The sequence below is a fragment of the Musa acuminata genome, chromosome BXJ1-4 (genome assembly GCF_036884655.1).
Source record: "Musa acuminata AAA Group cultivar baxijiao chromosome BXJ1-4, Cavendish_Baxijiao_AAA, whole genome shotgun sequence".
NCBI lineage: Eukaryota > Viridiplantae > Streptophyta > Magnoliopsida > Zingiberales > Musaceae > Musa > Musa acuminata.
The window spans coordinates 26,350,221-26,373,689 of NC_088330.1; the positions used below are offsets into that span (position 1 = coordinate 26,350,221).

General features: G+C 32.7%; 1 protein-coding gene and 1 long non-coding RNA gene across 2 annotated transcripts; both read left to right on the forward strand.

Annotated features, from left to right (window-relative positions):
- The first annotated feature begins 467 nt into the window (after positions 1–467).
- On the forward strand, positions 468–12,545 carry LOC135651216 (uncharacterized). Its single transcript, XR_010501805.1, has 2 exons — positions 468–3,958; positions 12,151–12,545. It is a non-coding gene; the product is annotated as an uncharacterized LOC135651216 (long non-coding RNA).
- An 8,000-nt stretch (positions 12,546–20,545) lies between these two features.
- Positions 20,546–23,145, forward strand: LOC135672481 (small ribosomal subunit protein uS12-like). Its single transcript, XM_065180958.1, has 4 exons — positions 20,546–20,988; positions 22,199–22,354; positions 22,449–22,576; positions 22,868–23,145. Coding segments are annotated over exons 1-4 (291 nt in total). The 5' UTR covers positions 20,546–20,983; the 3' UTR covers positions 22,870–23,145.
- Positions 23,146–23,469: the final 324 nt, after the last annotated feature.

Consider the following 23,469-nt stretch of genomic DNA (forward strand, 5'->3'; position numbering starts at 1 on the left):
ACTTCTCCGAGCAACAGTATAATATGGAGCAACAGATTAGTAGTGAAAATGGAAGCTCTGACATTCACTAATACATGCCTCAGGAGCCGTTTCGGACAAATGCGATTCATGATGATCAACCTATGATCATCACTACATTGATGCACCAATGACATACGGTGTATCAATACACTATGTCGTGGGATCAATTTTAGGATTGGGTCCAACAAACATATCATATTAATATGCAGATGCATAGGATCGAGGACCTTGATCCACCATTCGTGGAGGCCCGTCATTCGTTTTGGTGGTAGAATCAACAATCAGGTATATTTACATATGTGATTATTTAATTCATTTGAATTTTAAAGTTTATATTGTAACAAAATAATCTAACAATTCAAATAATTTTTCTGTAGATATTTTAATATTTACAGAAGGACAATTCGTAATGGACCGAAATACGAACCTCGTACAAGGTTATTTCTTAAAGCCCGAAAAAGATATGTGACACTATTCTTACCTAATTTACATTGATTTTGTTAAAATTATACTATTACTATATTTATTTCTAACTTAAAAATCTTATTCAAATTTTTTTTTCAGGTATTTTCGGAGGATTTTACGCCTGAATTAGATATACCACTCGGTACACTGTATCGTACCATACCGAGCAAAGCTCAAAACTCTGATACGAGACAAAATTTCAATCCTTGGTTGGTACCATTTTGAAGTTCACAGTTTTTGCCTTTCTTCTATAAATTCTCCCTAGCTAGTTCATAACATAAGGTTTAATAGTCTAAGTGTTTCTCTACTGCCTGCCACCTGTAATCTTTCTGAAGAATATCCTGAATGTTTTGACTGATGCTCCTTGATACAGCAATGAGACATTAAACTTGTTGCATTGCATGTCTATGCTAACTGTGCTGACTGAATAATTTGTATTAATGGGACAAGGATGCTTACCTCTCCGCCATAACTAATGTTCTGTATCAAGTACCGAATTCTCATGAATATATAGTCATAATGGAGACACCACATTGCATTTTATTCTTTGGTTCCGAAACTATAGCCAAAAGTTATTTATTTTCATCAAGGTTTTAAGTGCCAATTCAGATTAATACGTATGAGCATTGAAACATATATCATAATAGATGTATACATACAATTTATTCTCTGTTTCTTTTATTCAATAATATTAGGCAATATGAGTTGGTATATTGGTACACTGGTCCAATAGGTTATGAAACCAGCATCGACATAAAACCTCTCAATAGGGAACAAAAAACTATTCTATCAGCTTTTTTCCCTTCAATTGTTTCTACTTATATAGCATTGAAAGGCATAGTATTTTACTTGAAAAAGAAGAAACTCATACTGGGTAGGTTTCCAGAATTACTGTCTATTCAATATACCTAGCTTTAGTTGAATATAACATAATACTTGCAGTATTTGTTTGTTGTGGAAATAGTTGCATGTCCACTACAATTTAGATGAAGCACTTTTAGCTTCCTTATATTTTCTCTCCAATATGTAATTGTTCTAGTATATAAAAAATGGTTTGACACTGTGTGATAGTTTATATATTTTATTCTGTATAAGGCTTCTATTATGATGGGTATTTTATACCCAAACATTAGACTTGGAAGTTCAGAATTTGTGATCACTGTCATGAAGTAGCTGAAGATATATTTAACAGGGAATGGGGATGAAATGAATAGGTGTACTGTATCTTAGTGGTTAGTTTCAAATGAAGAGGTAGATTAATTCATTTTTCCATGATAATAAATGCTAAACACCAGCATGATATGTGAAAAATCTACTCAATATCCAGGATGTGATTAATTAGTTTTTTTAGTGCAGTACTACTTTTGAGTATTTTGACTATTGGTCAAGTCTCATAGACATTTTGGCTTCAACTGACTTGTAATTACCTAGGACATGATTCATGCAAAACACTGTACATTATCCAGGGCGGAATGTGAAAAGTATTACTCATAATACAAGACATGACACCAAGAGAATTTGTAGCATTAACATAGCCATGGGTTGAATTTTCATGCATGACTTTGTGTTATCTGATGGCTTGCATGGTACATGCCACATGCAAAACATGGTGAATGGCTGTGTGTTGATATAAATATTAAAAGAAAATAAAAAGAAAGTGTAGGGACCAAAAAAACATCAAAGAAAAAAATTTAAAGAAACCAAAAAGAGAAAAAAAGCTGATTTTCTCAATATAAAAACATAAGATGATTTAAAATCAGAAAAAAAATTGTCTCCAAGTTTTGGATGGATGACAAGGTTCTTGATGGAATTTATTCCTTAGTGATCATTCAATTACATAGGATTCATTACTACAGCTCCTTATCGACAGCAAAAAAGATTTGAGAGGGAAGAAGATGAAGAAAGAAATGACTAAGGAATCAATTAAGCAAATATGAAATTTATACAACTACACCTTTTCTAAAGAAATGTGTGTTTTTTCAATACAGAGGAGTGTTTTTTATTAAATGTAAAATCCCTACTTTTATTTCCATTCTTTCTGCCTGAAATCATGCTTTTCAGCCAAAACACTGTTAAAAACCTGATACTGTCCTTCTCCTGTTATAATCCTGAGACCTTCTATTGTCATTTTTGGTTGTGATCATAACATTATTTTGTCTATTTTCTCTTTATACTACAATATCAGTATAAGGATTCCTTGTCAAGAAACATTCTTTTGTCAACAAACAACATTATTCAGTGAATCCTTCTATTGTCATTTCTGTTATTCTGTTTCTTGTGGACTCCTTGATGCATGAGATTTGTTGCCAAGTAACCCTTGTTTATTGGTTGAACTGCGAAACAGCTTTCTCCTGCTGATTCTGATGTATGTTTGAGGAGATGTAGCTTTAGAACCTAATGTTTAGATTAGCGTATGTGATGCATGTGTCTGTTATTTTTATTGGATTTGTCTACTTCTCTACCTTGAGGCTGGTTGGCTGAACTCACCTTCTTATCTTCTTTTCTAAATGAAATTACTTTGCATTTGTGTATACATAATCTCATTCAATGTGCTGTGATCAAATTGTGTTGATAAACATGATTTTCTTCTATTCAAGTATTGTAACTAATCCGAGTATTCTTCCACAACCTTCATCTTGGGTGGGGATAATTTAAGAGTGATGTAGATTCTGTCTGAATGTATGTACTGTCGGAAGAATTTTTTTATAGTAAATAAATTGTACTTGATTGTTCAAAAGCTAAAGGGTCGTTGCTGAGAATTGTAAAACCGAGGAAATTATAAACATGCTCATTTGGTTCTAGTCGTATGCCATGTTTTTGTAATAATTTCTCCTTAGATTTAATTTACTTGGTAGTGATTATTTTCTAATGCATTAAGCTACTTACATGTGGTTCACAAATGGTCTGTCCTTTCTCTTTAAACATTTTGAACCTATAGTTGGGAACACCTACAATCAGTTGAGTACATCATCAGAGTTTTTGTGCTCAATGTTTTCTTTGTAGCAGAATTTACATCATAACATCAACCCTGAATGTGCCTATCTAGAGCACAAAAGTATTTTGAAGTTGCAAAATTATATTAGGCAAACTACATATACACCAACTTGATCAATTTGCCTTTGATGATTTAGCAGGGAGAACTATTTGTGTTAGACCTGAATACTTTGTGAGGGTAAACGAGAGATTAAAATTGATTTGTTTATAATTAATTATCATGATTTGTACTTGGTTACCAAATTGGTTTACTGTAAATAAAGTAAGAATCCAGGTTAAAAATGGAATGTGATTCCTAATTAATTTGACTTGGAGGAGTTTGGAATTTTTACATTTTTGGACAGGTAGGGTTATCTAACTTATAAAATCGCTCTTGAATCTCCTCTCAAGTCACCAGGGAGCGAGACCGACAACAGGGAAGAGGGAGTTGTCAGCAACAGCAAGGAGAGGATGGTGTGGCATCTTCATTAGGGAGAAGGTAGGATCTTTTCTTCTGTTGATTTTCTCTTCTGTTAACTTTTGTTTGTCATATGTTTAATTTAAGCAGAGAACCATTACTCATCACTCTTTAAATCTTGGAATTATTCATGCTTTCTCATCACAATCTTAGATCTGTATGAAATCTATTTTGTTCTATTATGGGTTTTGATTAAATAATATGATGTAATTATTTATAAGAATATGTTTTCTGGAAGGAAACTTTTCTTTTTCTTTGGATCTCAGGGATTTACGACGTAGGTATTGTTTGACTGTGAGGCTATCTTTCTTTAAGATCCAATTTTATTTCCTCCTATGTTCCTACTTGAGAGTATGATCTCTAACATATGCTATGGTAATTATCATTTGGGAAAAAGATCAACTAAAGGTAGGAAATAAGAAGACTATAGGTGCTAGCAAATTGATTGTGCATAAGAAAGATTGGTTGCCAACCCTTCGATGGTATATTGCAAACAATGGAAAGGAAAGGTTAGATTAAAAGAAAAAGAAAACAAGAAGAGCAGTGCTGTTGCAACTAGCCATTGAGTGAGCCAACTGGGTTTTCAGCCCTGCAGGCTGACCTATGAAGGGCTCAATGACAACTGCTTGCAGCTAACCAACTGGCCTCCTTGGACTAAGTTTATGACCACATCAAATTGTTACTTGATACGAGGTCAATCCAACAGAACATGGATTAGATTAATCCACCTCAAAGTATATCACCCATCCCAGGGTTGCAGGCTACGAAGCCCGGTGGTCACAGAGTGAGTCCACCTGGCATGCACAGGCCCACTAACAAGCAAGCTCTTCGGCCTGTAGGCTACAAATGCTAACAGACTAAGGGGCCAGTAGCTGCAGTGGTCTCCCTATCGCTTTTCTCCTTAGTTATAGAAGTTGATAAACAAATTTAATGGGAAGAATGGAGAGTGAAGAGGTTCTCTATCATCTCTAATGCTGATGTTATGAAATAGGACCGTAGTTAATTTAGCACCATGGGTCACTTAGGAACAATAATAAGAATGAATTTGAGGATTGTACAACAATAACAACTTGAGAAACATTTGCTTACATTGAAGCATATAATACCCCTAATATAGTGAGGTAAAACATTTGGCACTAGGAAAACAAAGGTTAATTGACTTCAAGATTCATAAAGGAAGTTTTTGTTTGTGTGATAATTGAGTAATGAAATGAGAGAAAGAAAGAAAAAGATAATAATAAAAGGAAAATAAAGTAAAAAAAATTATAACTGCTGAACCTTTCATCTTCACATCTCATACATTGGAACAAAACATATGGTGTGCCGTACCATTTTAGTTATTTTTGTTTGAATAAATTTGTTTAGTTTAGGGATATCTTACAAGGTTCTCAATTTCATTTATTGGACCAGCAGTGGTCTATGGCAGATTGGTATGGGTTCGGTCCATCCATGTGTTGGTTGGTCCGTCCATGTGTTGGTACACTAGAATGTATCCTGAATCATTAGGAAGGGAGAGGGGAGGAAGAAGGAAGAAAGAAGAGAATAAGGAAAGGTGGAAGTAGAAAAGAAAGAAGGAAGAAGAAAAGGAGGCAGCGACGGCGAGCAGCAAGCAGCAAGCAACTGTCGTGTGAAATCATCATGAGCACGAGAAGGTTGTCCCGTTACCTTAGAAAATATATATTATATATATAGATGTAGAAAATCCCATGATTAAGGGATTCTGAGTCCTATAATTAAGGGAATCTATCCCCTATTTTGGGCCACTTAAATCAGTATCAAATCAGCTCATATTATAGGAGATGAATTAGAATGAAATATTGTACAGCATCAATTTCCTTAGTTGTACATGTTGTAATCAACCTATATATGTCTTCCTTTGTATATAGAAAAAACTTAATAAATGAGAACAAAATATATTCTCTTGTGTTCAAGGGATCATAGCCTGGTTCTTATAGGAAATGTTTTTCTTCTTTCTTTCATCCTTAATTGCTAGAAGTCTTTTCCTCTATTCTGCCACTCTTCGGATTAGCTCCAATTATTTCTTCTTCCTTGTGAGGAACCTATGCTATTATGTATGGAGGAGAGAATATGAAACCAATGCTTCCATCTTCAACAAATAGCTTAGGTGACAATCCATCCTTGCTTTTTACAATGCATAAACTCAACGGACAGAACTTTTTTCATTAGTCTCAGTCAATAAAGTTACATATTCGAGGAAGAGAAAAGATCGGCTATTTGACCGAATCAACAACGACACTTGCAGAGGATGATCCCAAGTTTTAGGTATGGGATTCTAAAAATTCCATAATCATATCATGATTGATAAACTTTATGGAATTAGAAATTGACCAAACATATATGTTTTTACTAACAACAAGGGAGTTATTGGATGTTGTGGTCGAGACATATTCAAATATGGGAAATTTAGCCTAAGTATTTGAGATTATAAGCAAGATCAAAGAGCTTAAACAAGATAATACTAGTGTTACTAAATACTTGAATACCTTAAAGACACTTTGGCAAGAGCTTGATATTTTTTATGATTTTTAGTGGCATGTGTTGCTGATAATGCTTGATACATAAAAAAGCTTGAGAGGGATCGAGCCTTTTAATTTTTAGCAGGTTTAAATAAAGAACTAGATGAAGATTGTGGACGGATATTGGTAAAGGATCCATTGCCATCTCTCTAAGCTATTTTCTCTGAAGTTAGGAGGGAGGAAAGTAGAAGACCATGAGATCTTCTACTCCATCTATGGGTGCAAAAAATTCTGCACTTATTATGACAATTGAAATTAATTCTTCTGCTAGTGCTGTGCAATGTAATCAAAGGAAGGGGGATGATAAAAGCAAAGTATGGTATAATTTTTACAGTAACCAAGACACGAGAAACTTGTTGGAAGATACATTGAAAACTAACAAACTAGAAGAACAATCGAGTTCCAGATAAGGCTAATAGCGAAGGTTTTCAAGGAGACAATCAATCTGCCACCACCTCTAAAGGAGCTGAAACGCCTCTGTTCAACAAGGAACAAATTAAGCAACTGTTTAAATTTCTGAACTAGTCCCAAAATCCCAATCCTTCTCCTTCATCATCTTGCTCGTTGGCCTAGAAAGAATTTTTTCACTGCTTTGTTTGCTTCTTTTGGTCTTAAGGCTCCTTGGATCGTAGAGTTAAGTGCAACAGACCATCTGAGTAGCCTTTCACACTTGTTTTCCTCCTTCACACCTTGTCCTGGAAACTCTAAAATAAAAGTTGCTGATGGATCACTTTCTTCTATAGCAAGAAAGACAATGCAATTACAGATTTTTTTGTGTTAAATTTTGTGCTTCATGTTCTCAACTTATCTTGTAACTTGTTGGCTGTTAGTAAACTCATAAAGGATTTGTATTGTGTTACTAAATTCTTTCCTTAGAACTGTGAATTTCAGGACCTATATTCAGGGAAGACGATTGGCATTGCTAAAGAGAGTGAAGGACTTTATTATCTTTAAGAGGATGCTACTTGAAATGGACAAGTTCAATTGACAATAAATAACACTCCTACTACTAGTAGTGAAATAATATTGTGGCACTATAAACTAGGCTACCCAAGCTTTCCTTATTTGCAAAAGTTCTTACCTTTCTTGTTTAGGAACCATGATAGATCTCTATTTCAATGTGAAATTTGTCAATTTGCTAAACATCATCATACTGTTTTTTCTTCTTGGCCTTACAAATAATCCAAACCATTTAGTCTTATACATAGTGACATTTGGGGTCCTTCTAAAGTAACAAATCTGTCTTGGATCAAGTGGTTTATAATATTCATTGATGACTATACGAGTGTATGTTGGGTTTACTTCTAAAAAGAAAAATCTGATGTTGAAAAAACTTTCAAGAACTTTCATAACATGATCCAAAATTAATTCCAAGTAAAAATCTACGCTTTGAGAACTGACAATGGTATAGAATACTATTCCTACTTGTTAAAGCATAGAATAATCCACCAGTCTTCATGTGTTAATAGCCGCAATAAAATGGTATTGCAGAACGAAAAAATAAACACGTACTCGAAGCAGCACGCTCTCGTTTATTTACCACTTATGTTCCTAAATATCTTTTTATTTACCACTTATGTTCCTAAATATCTTTGGGGAGATGTGATTCTTACTACTTCATTAATCGAATGCCTACCAAAATATTTAATTTTTAAACACCTCTTGATCGTTTATCCTCTATTTATCCACATGTGAAACTGATTAACTCTCTTCCATCAAAGGTATTTCGATGCATTGTCTTTGTCCATATTCAAAACCATGATCAAAGTAAACTTGAACCTCATGCATTAAAGTGTGTTCATTGGCTACTCCTCGACTTAAAAGGATTACAAAAAGGTTACAAATGTTATGATCCTGTATCGAAAAAAATATTTGTTTTTGGGAATTGTTTCTACCAATCACTATTTCTTTGTTAGATTCATCTCCTTTTACTCTACCAAACGTACATAGCCAACAACTAACTAGTCCTATTGATACTCCTAAATCCAAATCTCCAACACCACGACCCCAATCTTCAACTCTACAACATGCTATTGTACAGCCTAATTTAGGGGGAGATATCACTATGTATCACTATGATTGCACCTGAGCTTTGTGCATATTCAAGATAGTGAAATCTAGAAAAGGTCGATGTTCACCCTCCTGAATACTACCAAGAGTATGAATTGATAGCAGATTCAGATGTAGACACAGGTAACTCTATTCTTTCGTCAGATCTTGATGTTTCCATTGCCATTAGGAAAGGAATTAGATCTTATCCGATGCATCTTATATTTAAATATGTCTTATCATAGATTGTCTCTAGTCTTTAAAGCTTTTGGAGCTCACTTGTCTAGTTTAGAAATTCTAAAAAATATACATGATGCTTTATTAATTCCAGAATGTAGAGATGCAATTATGGAGGAGATGAGAGCTCTTCAAAAGAATGATACTTGGAGTGTGGTGCATCTGCCAAAAGGGAAGAATCTAGCGAGATGCAAATGGGTGTTTACTGTTAAATATAAGGCAGATGGTTCATTTGAAAGATACAAAATCAGATTGGTTGCAAAAGGATTTACTCAAATATATGATATTGACTACCAAGAAACATTTGCTCCGGTTGCAAAACTAAATACTATTCAAGTATTGTTATCTCTTGCAGCTAATTTTGAATGGCCTTTACATCAATTAAATGTGAAAAATATCTTTCTTAATAGAGAAATGGGGGAAGATGTATACATGGATCTATCACCCGGCTTTGAGAATTTGTATGGTTTGAATAACATGTGCAAGCTGTGAAGATCTTTTTATGGTCTCAAGCAATCACCACGTGCATGGTTTGAGAAGTTAATAAAGTCAGTTCCTGGCCATGGTTACACTCAAAGTCACTTCAACCATCTAATGTTTTATAAACACTCATATAAGGGAGATATTGCTATTATTTTAGTTTATGGGAATGAGATCATCCTAATAGGCAATGATGTCTTAGAATTGGAGAATTGAAGCATATCTTAGCTAAAGAGTTTGAAATTAAAGATCTTGACCAACTAAGATATTTCTTGGGCATGGAAATGATGTGATTAAAGAATGAGATTTTTGTTTCATAAAGGAAATACACTTTAGGCCTTCTAAAAGAAACAAGGATGCTTGATTGTAAACTTGTGGACACTCCAATAGATCTCAATCATAAATTGGGATGTCCTTCTCAAAGTGTCACGGCATTTGCAGTAAGTATACTGAGTCATTTATGCATTCACTATACGAAGTATATTTAAAGACAATATATAGGATTTTTAGATATCTGAAAAGGACTCCAGGCAAGGGATTATTATTCAAAAAGGACAATCATATGAGAATTGAGGCCTTCACTAATGCTGATTGGGTAGGAGGATTAGTAAGTGATAGGAGATCAACTTCGGGATATTGTATGTCACGACCTGGGCTTGATGGGCTAACTGGCCTATTAACTTCTTTTGGCTCAAATCACTAGTCAAAATGTTTAAGCTAAAGTTGATAATAGTATACTCATCAGACCCTTATAAATCAATCTTAATCTTGTCTACTTCTGATGTGAGACTAATTGGGATATTATATTGTACATTTGTTAGAGGGAATTTGGTGACTTGGAGGAATAAGAAGCAAGCAGTTGTTGCTAGAAGCAATGCTAAAGTAGAATTTAGCGCAATAGTAGAAGGTATTTGTGAACTCTTATGGCTAAAAATGCTTCTATAAGAATTACAAATATCCACTGAAACTCCTATGAGATTATACTGTGACAATAAGGTTGTTATCAACATTGCTCATAATCTAGTGCACCATGATAGAACAGAGCATGTTGAAGTAGATCGACATTTCATAAAGGAGAAAATTGAAGAAGGAATTGTTTGCATGCCTTATATTCTTACAGAGAAGCAATTAGCATATATTCTTACCAAAGGGCTTTAAAGATCTTTTTATAAGGATCTATCTAGCAAGCTGGGAATAAGTAACATCTTCAAGTCAACTTGAGAGGGAGTGTTGAAAATCCTATGATTAAGAGATTCTGAATCCCATAATTAAGAGATTTTATAATCCCATAACTAAGGAAATCTATCCCTAATTTTGGGCCTCAGTATCAAATCAGCCTATATTATAAGAGATGAATTAGAATGAAATATTGTACATAATCAATTTTCTTAGTTGTACAGGTTGTAATTAGCCTATATATGTCTTCTTTTGTATATAGAAAAGATTAATGAATGAAAGAAATTATATTCTTTTGTGTTCAATAGACATCTTTAATTGATTGAACCATGTCAAATTGGTCAAGCTTTCAATCCTTGCTTATAATTATCATAAATTGTCATATGACAACATCTTCAATATTTCTAGTTAAGTTTCATAAATTCTTGAGAGACAAGAAAAAGGAAATAAGTATGAAAAAAGGGAAGAAATTAAATTTTGATTCTAATTGAAGATTGCAAATCTTGATCGAAGATTTTATCTCTAGAAAGATTTATCTTTACTAATATTTATCAGTTAATAACATCATAAAAACAAAAGATCATTCTCCAAATCGGATATGGAAATTAATATTCTTTGAATAAGAAAAGAGTATATGATTTATTTGATTTAATGCAAGTATAATCTTTCCATGTAATGTATTTTCCTTTTTGTCTTGTATTTGATACCTATACTAAGGAGCAAAGAGATTGCAATAAGATTAGAGAATAGATCAATAGTCTGAAGTTTGCTTGCCACATTATATGTTAGTGGTGTGAGACCACACATTTTCTTCCAATGATATGATTTTATCATTCACATGTAAGATGCATGGAGGCACGATACTGTTATCCTGGACTTCTTTTCTTGAGCCAAAGCTAGTCCTCTGGTACCTCCATGCATCTCACTTGTGGACGAATTTAAGCGATACTAAACTTTTGCATCTGTATTCTTTCTTACATTCTACCATTGAAAAAGTGTATGAAAACTGTTAGGGAATATCTTATGGCTGCTACTGCATAGAATTGTAGTCCCATGATCAGCTTTAGACCCACAGCAGATGGTCACATTGCATATGATAATTCTGTATTTTTCAAATCATTATTTCAAAGCTATGACTACAAGGTATATAACCATCTACAGTTTCTTATTTATTTATGTCTGTAATTTTTTTATTGTTTTTTGTTGATACTAGAGACATGAGTGATTAGCGAGTGAATCAACCACCACTGCTGGTCATATTTTCTGACCACCAGAACTACTTGACTAGATCTCTTATTTTTGTTGTTGTCACCATGAAATTTGCACACAAGCATGTGCAGCTCTCATGCTATAAATTCATTCCAGGTCTTTTTTATGATAAGATAGTTCTAATTTTCTATGCTGCACTAATTTTTTTGAGTTGCTCTGCTTTGAAGTTTTATATGTGGTGTGATATAGCCTGAGACTGGAAACACACCTATGCTGTAATTGGTGAACAGGTTTAATGTTTTTCCATTCGGCATATCTGTGCCATGTGCCAATTCATATCTGATGTAATAGATACTTTTGATACTCATTGCAATTTAAATGTTTTTCTTCAAACCAATGCTAATCTGAATGTTTTTTTTTTATCATTTTGGCAGGAAACAAGTTAGCTCATTAAAATTATTATTGTTTCTTTAATTACATTGCCAAATAATTTAGTCAAATATAACATTTTGTGGTTGTCTGCAGGCTTGCTTTATTGACTTGGATTTGGAGTCTCTTGAGAAGATGGTTTATTGCCATGAATTAGATCAGAAGGGAGTGAATTTCTATAAAATGATGAGGAGATTTAAGGAAAGTGTTACATTCCTAGAGTGGAGGTCCAATTGCAGAAGTATTCAATATTAGTATTAAAATTTTCTCACAACTTGCATCATGTATGTAAGAAGACAAGCTGCAAGTATCCCTCCTAAAGAGATTTGACAAATTCTAGTTACCATATTTTAGGTTTTAGTATTTCCTACTTGTCAACTTTTGTGTAATTCTGTGGGAAACTGACCCAACATGATGTGTTTTCCTAAGGGATCTGACCAGCTCTAATTTTACAATGCTTAAATCATATAATAAATGGTAGATTGACTTCATGTATTGTCATCGTACTGTTTAGCAGGAAGGATCCAATTGTAAAGTGCTGCTGCACTGTTGCATCTTGTTATTATCAACGGGTTTGATATTTAACATCACATCTTGCTTGCTTGTTGGCTCCAGGAAGCATACATGACAGTGTTGCGTGATTTGTGATCCTGAAGTAGGAACATCAAACTCGTATATTTTTGGCAACTTGCTACTTGCTTTATGACAGGTTTGAAGTTGATGTTTGCTGAAAGCAGATTCTAATTAGGGTGTTCTATATTTTCAACAGACCCCGAAGGTGTCAGGCAATTTCTGGAGGCTTACTGCTTTGGCTGAAATGAGGTACTTCAGTTGCTTTGTCTCTTAATCCTTTAAATGAATGGTAATTGCGGGGGTGTCAACCAGATCGAGTCAAAAGTTGTCAGGTTATAAACTCACAATAATGAAAAGATCAGAGGCCTCGAACTTGGAGAATATCCACCGAGTTCTTTTGCTTCAGGTGGCGTTCCTGGAGATAGATCCCAGCATCATCGATGCCATGCAATGTCTTGGCTTTACCATTTCACAAAGAGGAACGAATTTTCCGAAAGAAGACAAATCATAAACCACAACTTACGAAGTTGAATAGAACCACCATCGTTTGCGTCTCAGGAAACTAAAAAAATTTAATGCAGAAGGCGACTCTTCATGCAAAGTATAATTTAAAGATTTAGTTCTTGCATGATGTGAAAGCCCATTAGCTACCTTTTGTATGTATACAAATATAATTATGTTACTATATGAAATGTGAAAAATTTTAATATTAAAACTGAAATCAAATAACGATAGATCAAAGATTATAAATGTATATCTTTTGATCCTATTCAGAAAATTTTTATTTGATCTGTACACGTGCTGTCATCCGATCCAAACATTGTAACAATATCGATTTGTAAGAAAAATTAGACTCGTCTTTTCTTCTTTTTCTATCATCTATAGGATCATTTTATCCTTTGAGTGATAGAATTAGAATAAGGATTAATGGGAGATGAGAGAAAATATGTTATCTTTCGACGTATAATTTAACATCACGTTACATTATGTATTAAATCCCTAAGAAGACCTATCTATTTATAGATAAGAGTCTAAGATAAGTAATCATGAGAATCCTTACTATTAAGGTCATTTCTTAATAAATCCTATCATAATTAGATTTTATTTCTATTGGTCGATAACTATAATAAGAATCAATTCATATCTATAATATATCTTACTAAATTAGATAGGACCACATAATCTAACATTTATTCACTTGACTTATTAATTTATAAAATATAAAAAATTAAAATCAAAATAAAATAAAGGAAATGATTATTTAAAAATAATTTTATTTAATTAGATTCTAAAATTTTTAAAAAATATTTTACATGTGCACACAAATTTTATAAAATAGATCAATAAGTCCAATAAATATAATAACATAATATTAAGTCTAACTACTAATGTGAGTCATAGTGATTGTATGTCATTAATGTTATATTTTCTTTTATGTATCATAATACTGTGAATCCTTTATAATGCAATCCAAACTAACCCCTAAATTTATCTAATCAAAATAATTCTATTATACATATTCAATCATAATATATACACATAAATATTAACAAGATAATAAAAATAAATAATTTTAATTATGTAAATAAGAATACTACTCAAATATGCATCATTATATCTTTTGAGTAGCTCATAAATCCAATCATAAGAATATGTTCTTTCAAATACCTTAGACTGTAAAATCTTAATGAATCGATCAATAATAAATATGATGGAACTTAAGTTCTTAATTGATATTAATTATATTTAAATTTTTCTCTCTAATCATCAAGTACTTTATACTATAATGCATAGAATTGCTATAATACTTATTATTCTTAGAGGAAAAAAACTATTATGATATGTCACAAAATATCTTTAACGACTTAGTAATTGAGTATGATCACAATAAGTCTTGAGATAAAATTTGATAATCATAAAATTTGATTAGTTGCCTTAAATCATGTCACAAAATTAACTTCTATTATTTATAATACAATAATACATTGCTTTATATTTCTCTTTGTAAATTACCCTCCATCTAATATAAATATGAAACGTAAAGTTAACTTCCTACTATCGAAGTAATTTATAGAATCAATATATGAAAATACCATCATTTCAAGATGATATGATTTCATATATATGAGAATATAATCCTTCGTCCCTTCAAAATATCTTATTACTTTCTTTACAGCATTTTGTATTTTATTCCTAAGTAACGCATAGTATTTCAACTATAAAATTGATATATGATCTATATAGGTTTTAGCATATAATAAACTTTCAACTACATATACATAAAGAATATTTTTTATCTAATTATTTTTAAGATATTTAAAAACACTTATTTTGATTAAAACTTTTTTACTTTTGTCATTTGTTAAGTAAAGTCATATATTAAATTTCTCTAAAAGACGTGATCAATATATCCTCTATCAAATAGTCCTAGTAATCCTTGAGATTTATTCTTGAATATTTAAATACCAATAACATAAGTTGTCTGATTCATATCAACCATATTAAAATTCATAGTAAGAAATATCTTGATTTCGTACAATAAACTAAGATCTCTACTAGCAAGCAAAATATTATTCATATATAAGACTAATATAACAAACTAGCTCCCATAAACTATCAAAAATATTTTTATTAAATATGAAGGAATAAATGTATTATGAAATTTTAAATACCATTGTCTAGAAGTTTGTTTAAAGCCATAAATGGATTCCTAAATTTACATACCAAATTTTATATTTTTTCTTTTCTTTATGAATCATTTATGTTAATCTATATAAATTTTATTATTTATATTTTCATTCAAAAAAGTTATTTTCACATCGATATAACTCAAAATCATAATGAGCCACTAATATCATGATCTTAATGAGTTTATTTAAGAAACTAAAAAAACTATCTCATTATAGTCAACACATTCTTTATGACTAAAATCTTTGGCTAAAAGTCTAGTCTTTATATTATTTGATATTACCATTTGAGTTACGCTTTTTCTTAAAGACTCATTTGTAGTCGACTCTTTTATAGTTATTGGACAATTCGATGAGTTTTCAAATATTATTCTGATCCATTGATTTCAACTTTTCTTTTATTACATCGTATCATTTATCAGAATCATCACTTTTCATAACTTATAAAAACAATGAGTGATTCGTTTGATTCTGATGTCATAATCTGATTCTTGTAAATATATCACATGATCATCAAAATGATAAGTCTTTTTTTCTTTTGAGATATTCTCAAAATTGGTGACTATAATTATTTTTCAAGTTTATCAATAGATATCAATATTATATGGGAGTACATTAATGTTATTTTGTTATTCATCTTTAACAAATTATTTAGTGATTTGAGAAACAATAATCTTTGAAATATAAAATAATAAAGGTGTATCAACTTATATTTCCTTAATACCAAGATTAAGTTTTGAGATTTTTACTCTTACTAATTTACTATTGTTTTAAGAATCTTGTTTTACCATATTTAACTATCATTTTATTATGATTAGGGTAATAAAATATAAATTTTATTGAATTTTATTGGATAAATAATAAAATATTCATAAATAGCCCTTGAATTTATTTTTTAAATGTGATTTGAATTGTTTTTATCTCCGTAATTCTAAATATATAAATATCTCAAATTGAGTTTCCTATCGGTTCATAACTTAAAAGAAATTGATGAAATTGACTTATTATGAATCCCGTTCAAGATATATATAATTATCCTTAGAGCTTCTCCTTACATTAATTCAGGTATAGAAAAATAACTCATCATACTCCTAATTATATTCATAAGAGTACGATTTTACCTTTCAATAATCTTATTCTTCTTGACATATCTAATAAGACATACTAGATACCTCATTTTCTAGGAATTTAATAAAAGAACTATAATTATGATCATGCTCATATCATAAAGTTTATCACCCTTGTTAAATTTGATAATTTTAATCTTTCTATCTAATTACCTATTTATTTTATTTATGTATACCTAAATGTGTCAATGACTTAAGACCTTATATGAATTAGATATATATAGTTATATCTTAATATGTTATCAATAAAGTTGATAAAAAGTGTATCTCTCCATTAAAATAGACAATATTGAGTGACACACAAATGTAAGCATATATAACCTAAAAGAGTTTATAAACTCAAGAGTCTTATTAATTTTGTTCAAATCATCATACATAATTTATAAATTAACTCTTATTGAATTATAAATATATTGAGTTTATAGCCATTAAAAGAAAAATAATATCATGACAATTCTGTGTAAAGAAAGTAAATATCTATAATTGTAGGAACATAACATGCATCCTTAAAATTCATCAGATGAATCATCTCTAGACATACGCGATAAGTACCAATTATTATAGCTTTTGCTTTAAGATGATTCCCTATAATGATGAATATTTCATATTCTTTTAGTTTTCATGTTAAAATGAATCTCTATTATTGATAACATAAGTTGAAGTATCAGAATTAATCTATCAAGTATTAGAAAAAAACTTATGTAACATTTGATTTGAAGCATACAAATGTTAGATTAATACCTTTCTCTTTTGAATCAAATCTTGTACTCCTTCACATGACTTTTCTTACAATAAAAGTAGTAGTAATTTAGTATAAAAAATTTCCTTTTATGAGTTTATATAGGATTTATAATCTTAAGTGATTTATGCTTTAATTTTTTTTATTATTACTGCTCCTTGAGTGGTACCCAAAATATTATAAGTTTTTCTTACTTTAATCTTAATTTTCCCTAAACATATATACTAGTTAGCTTATTGTAGTTTCATTTATCCTTAATTTTATTATAATAAATTTTAAATGAGCAAAATCAAGAAGAAATAGAATTAAAAATAAATTATATGACAAATGATTCAACTACATTCATGCCTAATGTTTTTTAACTTACAACTTTATCAAGTATATTGAGAATATAATCTTGAATTTCTTAAATATCATTATATTAAATTTAAATTAATCTTTAAATATTTCAATATGCTAGTTATATATATTATAATGAAGTCTAAATATTATTAGTAATTATTATAAAAGTGAGCCTTTTAGACCTTTTCAAATTATTTATCTTAATTATTTATTTCATAAAACTTTCAGTAGTTAAGTCTGTGATCTTTCCAATTAGTCCAATCAAAGTCTAACATATCTAGTGTAAATTATATATAACCATTTAGAATCAATTAATCCAAAAATCATAAGGATACTAAAAGTATAACTTATATAGAAGGAAGTATCATTGTAAAATATAAAACATCATTAATACTTTAAGTTTTCAAAATATGATGAAATATTGATGTTATCCATATTTCACCTTTGGGTGAAATATTGATATATCCGGTATTCACGCAAAATTATTTATGGAGGATTAATACTATTCTTGTGGAATAGTATTACTATATTTGGGTATACAATCCTAAACTATAAGAATATCCAAAACAATATCATTCTACCCTATTACATAATTATTCGAAGTAAATTCTTCTTTAAAATTATCTAAATCTCCTAATTATATGTGTCATTATGAATATTATTTTTTAATATTATTTAAGACTAATTTTTAATGTAATTTTATAACTTATTGATCTTAGTACAATCAAAATAACATATTTTCACTAACGAAGAGTACCAACTGATAGAAATAATAGAAGATAAGAACAATAATTGAAGAAGCTTTATTGTAGAAATGAAATAACTTTAGCTTGAATTATTAACATGTCCCCGCAAGATGGTGATGCAAAGAATTGTTTACAAGCGAGAGGCTTCATGAGTAAGATAAGTGTAGATCGCTGCTGCTGCTGCTGCTGCGATTGTTGTTGCTGTGATGGCACAAGCGTTCCCTTCATTCTCCTTAAGTCTGCCGAATGTTGACAGATCAGCGAAGACTACCACGGTGAGGAAGATGAGGATTGACCACGGAGCCTCTTAGGAATGCAACGGCGTTGGTCGCTGGCCGAAGGGTGAAGCTTCACTTTTCTCAGCGACGTTGGTCGCTGGCCGAAGGCAAGAGCGAAGCTTCGCTTTTCTCAACGACGTTGGTCGTGGTTGCGATTACGATGGCTGCGACGGTAGAGAAGAAATCTACAGCAATGTTGTAGTGATGCTACTACAGCAAAGGAGGAAACTACAACAGAGGAGGAAGCTGTAGCAGAAGAGGAAGGAAAATAGCTACAATGAGGAAGAAAGGTGGGGCAGTACTGATGAGCAGCACTAGAGATGCTGTAGCGGAAGGGAACGGACGTTGGCGCAGAGTGGCAACACCAATGATGAATTGGCAACGAGAAGAGAGCTTGCTCTAGGCAAGCGGCTCTAATACCATGATAGAAATAATAGAAGATAAGAACAATAATTGAAGAAGCTTTATTGTAGAAATGAAATAGCTTTGGCTTGAATTATTAACATGTTCCCTCTCCTATTTATACAAATTAGGAGGAAGGATTTCCCTAACAGAATAAAGGATTTTCCTCAACAGAATATCAAAATAGATTTGATATTCTTTTGTGATCTAAGTATTTGAATTCAGAACATGGCTACTTAGAAAATCTTTATCTAATATGTAAGTGTATCATCATCTGATATGAAAATTATAATAATATCGATTTGTACGGAAAACTATATTCGTTTCTCCTCTTTTCATATCATTTACAAGATCACTTTATCCTATAAGTGATGGAATTAAATAAAGACTAAGGGGAGATGAGAGATATATAATATCTTAATGTATAACTTAACATCACACGTCATGTATTGAGTCTCTAAGAGGTCTTGTCTATTTATACGTGAGAGCCGATGATCTAAGATAAATAATTATGAACGATCATCATATCAAGATTATCTCGTAAGGAATCTTATCATAATTAGACATTCCTTTTATTGGATAATAACTATAATCAGAATCAAATCAGATCTATAATATATCTTATATAATTTGATAGGATCATATAATCTAACTCCTTTCATGAGACCCAAAATTTTCTTGGAAGGTCAATTGAATGTCTATTGATAAGAGATCATACACATGAACATTCAAATATTACATCATTACCAGTTTTACATATCAACTAAGCAGTAATGTGATCAGCATTAGCATTCAAATATTACAGAAGGGGTTTCTTTAATCACCACAACCTATGAGGACTACTCCTCTCGATTATTGATTCCATCGAAACCACAATCATGACAATAGACATTGCTTCAATTTGATTTAAAGTAGCAGATTGAATAACTGATCTGACGTGGCCACCTTAGATAATATCCCAATCAATCGAGAGAAGAAACACTCTAACCTCACAAGTCTATCGAATTGATGTGATAGTCAATGAATCGACTTCGAGCAAAGACAACTCCACTACCCCAAAGTCCTATGCGAAAGGAACTTTGACCAGAAGTCATAAGGTGCACAGAAATCGAAATATAACTTTTAAAAGCTAAAGACAGATCGTATCACGATGATGCCCTACTCATCTACGTATAGGTTCTCAATACTTTGGTGAAGAGAATCACAATCAATTTCCACATGTTGAAACATAATGGGGGGCTTGATGACAAGGGAGATCTAATATGTGGACATTTGAATGTCACATCATTGCCTGCTCTATCTACTTACTTGGATGTCTCGTTAATTCGACATATCAAGCATCTTGTATGATCAGACACAATATTAATCGAAATCGAAACACAGGTGACTCTTCACACCCGAGTAATATCCTATAATTCCCCTGGATCTCATACAGTAACTCTCACTTACTCCTCTTATAGAAGATTTTAGGTACGTCACTTTTGCCCAATAGAATAAACTCAACTCTCTGAAGCTCTACTGAATCTTTCATTCTTCTATTACTTTCTCCATACCAACTTAAGCATCTTTCTTCAGACATGTCCATAATTTTAGTTGGTATGATAACTCCATTCACCTCTCGATACCAAACTTATGATAACTCTCACAAGAAACAATTTTAGTTCATGATCTGATACTTCAGACAATCATAATCGATTATAACCCCTAGAGTCAGTTTTCGTATGAATCTTCTGTATCCCCTTTCCTTTCCGTCGAACTTCGCCGGAGACATCTACGTTTGTCGCCAAAGATGAACCCATGGAAAAGCGCTAAGCAGAAAGGTTGGAGCGGGAGAGGGCCGAAGCGAGCCTTCAGCCAATTTGCCGCCATGTAACTGTTGGCCCGGTGGCCCATGGGCGGGTCTCCCTCATTCGTGCCTTCGCGCCTACAAACGGGAGCGTGATAGGGTTTCCACGACGCTCTTCCTTCCCGTGACCCACCCGGATACAGAACTGGCGGAGGACAGACAGGAAGGCGAGCCTCGGATTCCAACCAGATGGGGTAAGTTTCCACCAGAACATAAGTAATATATTTTGTTCTCAATCTCCTTGTCGCTTTCTAATGCTACGGTTGAACTGTCCAAGCTTCAACTGATCCTTCTTGACTCACTTGCCTTTCCCCCTACTTGTTCTCGGATTTCTTGTGCTGGATGCAATTTTTTACTTCGGTGTCGTCCTTTCGTTTCTTTAATAAGTTTGATGAGAGAGTCAGGGAATAAAGTGTAGTGGATTTGATGTCTTAAGAATCCGAACTAAGCTATGTTAATACGGTTGGATGAAGTTATGAGCGATGGATGGCTGCTGGATCTCAAGGCGATATTGTTCAAAGTTTAATTTTTCTTCAATTTGTAAAAAACAATCATCTTTTTACCAAGTTTAAATGATCAAAATCTAAAATATGGAGTGGAATCACTCCTTTGTATATGAGTTTTGTGGACTAATCATTAGAATTTAACTCCCACTTCATGTGTATGGTGGCATTCATGGGAAGTCTCCGATGATATACAGACAAGTTGTAGAGAAGGGTTGATTTGGTTGACTTTTATTATTATGGACAATCTGGAAGGAATACTACATTTCGGTTGGTACATTTGCATGTAATAATGAGAAAAATCTTCTTGTTCTATCATGACACTGTGGATGAGCAATTTTTCTCTAAATAATTCCTTGATATGTGTCCTATTGTTGAGTCCATAATCAGTTTTGAGCTAGCAGGCAACATTCAGAGACATTTTATTCCTATATTGTATCCGCCACTTGTTTTGCTGCATGTCATAGAAATCCATTCCTTTTTTTGGTTCGTTTGTTTGTATCGACTGCAGCCACACTCGAACTTTATTATCCTTGTGAGTCGTAATTTGTTCTTGGCTGCTTGGCACCACCTTGCTTAGTATGTTCTGGATCCTAAATTTATTATTCCTGTGGTTTGATTGAGTCAGAACAAAGGTTACAGATGTTTGTATCCAGCTAAATATATTCAATTTCGCATATGACAATGTTGCTGTTCTAGTTTGGAGACATCCTATCTGGTAGAAAGGGAAATGCTATATGTTAAGTTACACTAGCAAATTCACAAATTTCTATTTCTTGGGCAATACAGACGGTAAGAAATGAAAACCAAATTTCTATTGTTCCTCTAATAGAATGATCATGAAGAGAACTTGTTTCATTAAAGGTAAATGGTTTTCCATCAATTTCAATCTCTATCACAGGAAGACCCATGGTATGGGAGCTGGGCGCAAGCTCAAAACTCACAGGAGGAGGCAGAGATGGGCAGACAAGGCATACAAGAAAAGTCATCTCGGCAATGAGTCGAAGAAACCCTTTGCTGGTTCCTCACATGCCAAGGGTATTGTCCTTGAGAAGATGTAAGCTATGTGATTCTTATTTATCTTCTTTTTCTTTTTTCGTTTCAGCCTGGTGTTTAAGTTTGGAGGACTGGCATTACCTTTCTTTTTGCAGAGGTATCGAAGCTAAGCAGCCCAACTCTGCTATACGAAAGTGCGCTAGAGTCCAGCTGATAAAGAATGGCAAGAAAATTGCAGCCTTTGTCCCAAATGATGGTTGCTTGAATTTCATAGAAGAAAATTGTAAGCTTTGTCTTTCGATTAATATGGAAATCGTATATGCCATGGAGCTTTAAGGAACAATGATCTACTATGCTTTTAGTAAGGATTAGTTCTAGGAGGCTCTAGTGAGGTGGTTTTGCTCAAGATCAGTATCCATCGGCCAGAATCTGCTATGGCAAGGGTCTTATGCGAACACATCAACAATCACATGGCATGGAAACCGTATCAGGATCTTCTTTGAGGAGTCTGACCATCTGTCCATAACTTTTGCCTCGATGAATATGCTGTTGAGCTGGTCCGTTGCTTGTGCAGGATGAAGTCTTGATTTCGGACGCAAGGGCCATGCGGTGGGTGACATTCCTGGAGTAAGGTTCAAGGTGGTGAAGGTCTCTGGCGTGTCCCTATTGGCGCTCTTCAAGGAGAAGAAGGAGAAGCCTCGGTCTTAATGACTAGAGCTTCCGGATGAACCCAGTGAGTCTTTGTTTCACGACTCATTTTGTATGCCTCTTTGAATAGTTTCCAGTGAACTGTTTGTTACATGACGTTTCATTGTTATCCATTCTTGAGAACTCATCGACTTGTTTGATCTATTAAGCTGATGTTCTTGGCTTTTATTCTCTGTTGATCGCTTTAAAAGACGGGTCATGGAAGCTACATCCCACAGTAGAGGGAACCTGCTGCGTGTTGTTTGGGCCACACATATTTAGTGACACTGCCTTTTCTTGTATTCCACGATCTAATAAGAAATAGGAGAACAAGTCTACTTTAGTTGTTCACATCAAAACACTTTCGGAACATATTTGTGTGGTATTTGCGTGAAGAGCCTTTTTGAGCTTCAGCGAGTGGCCCTCTTTGGGCTCGGGGAACGCCTATGGCGTAGGTAGCGTGTCCGACCCAAATGCCAAGCCATTTAA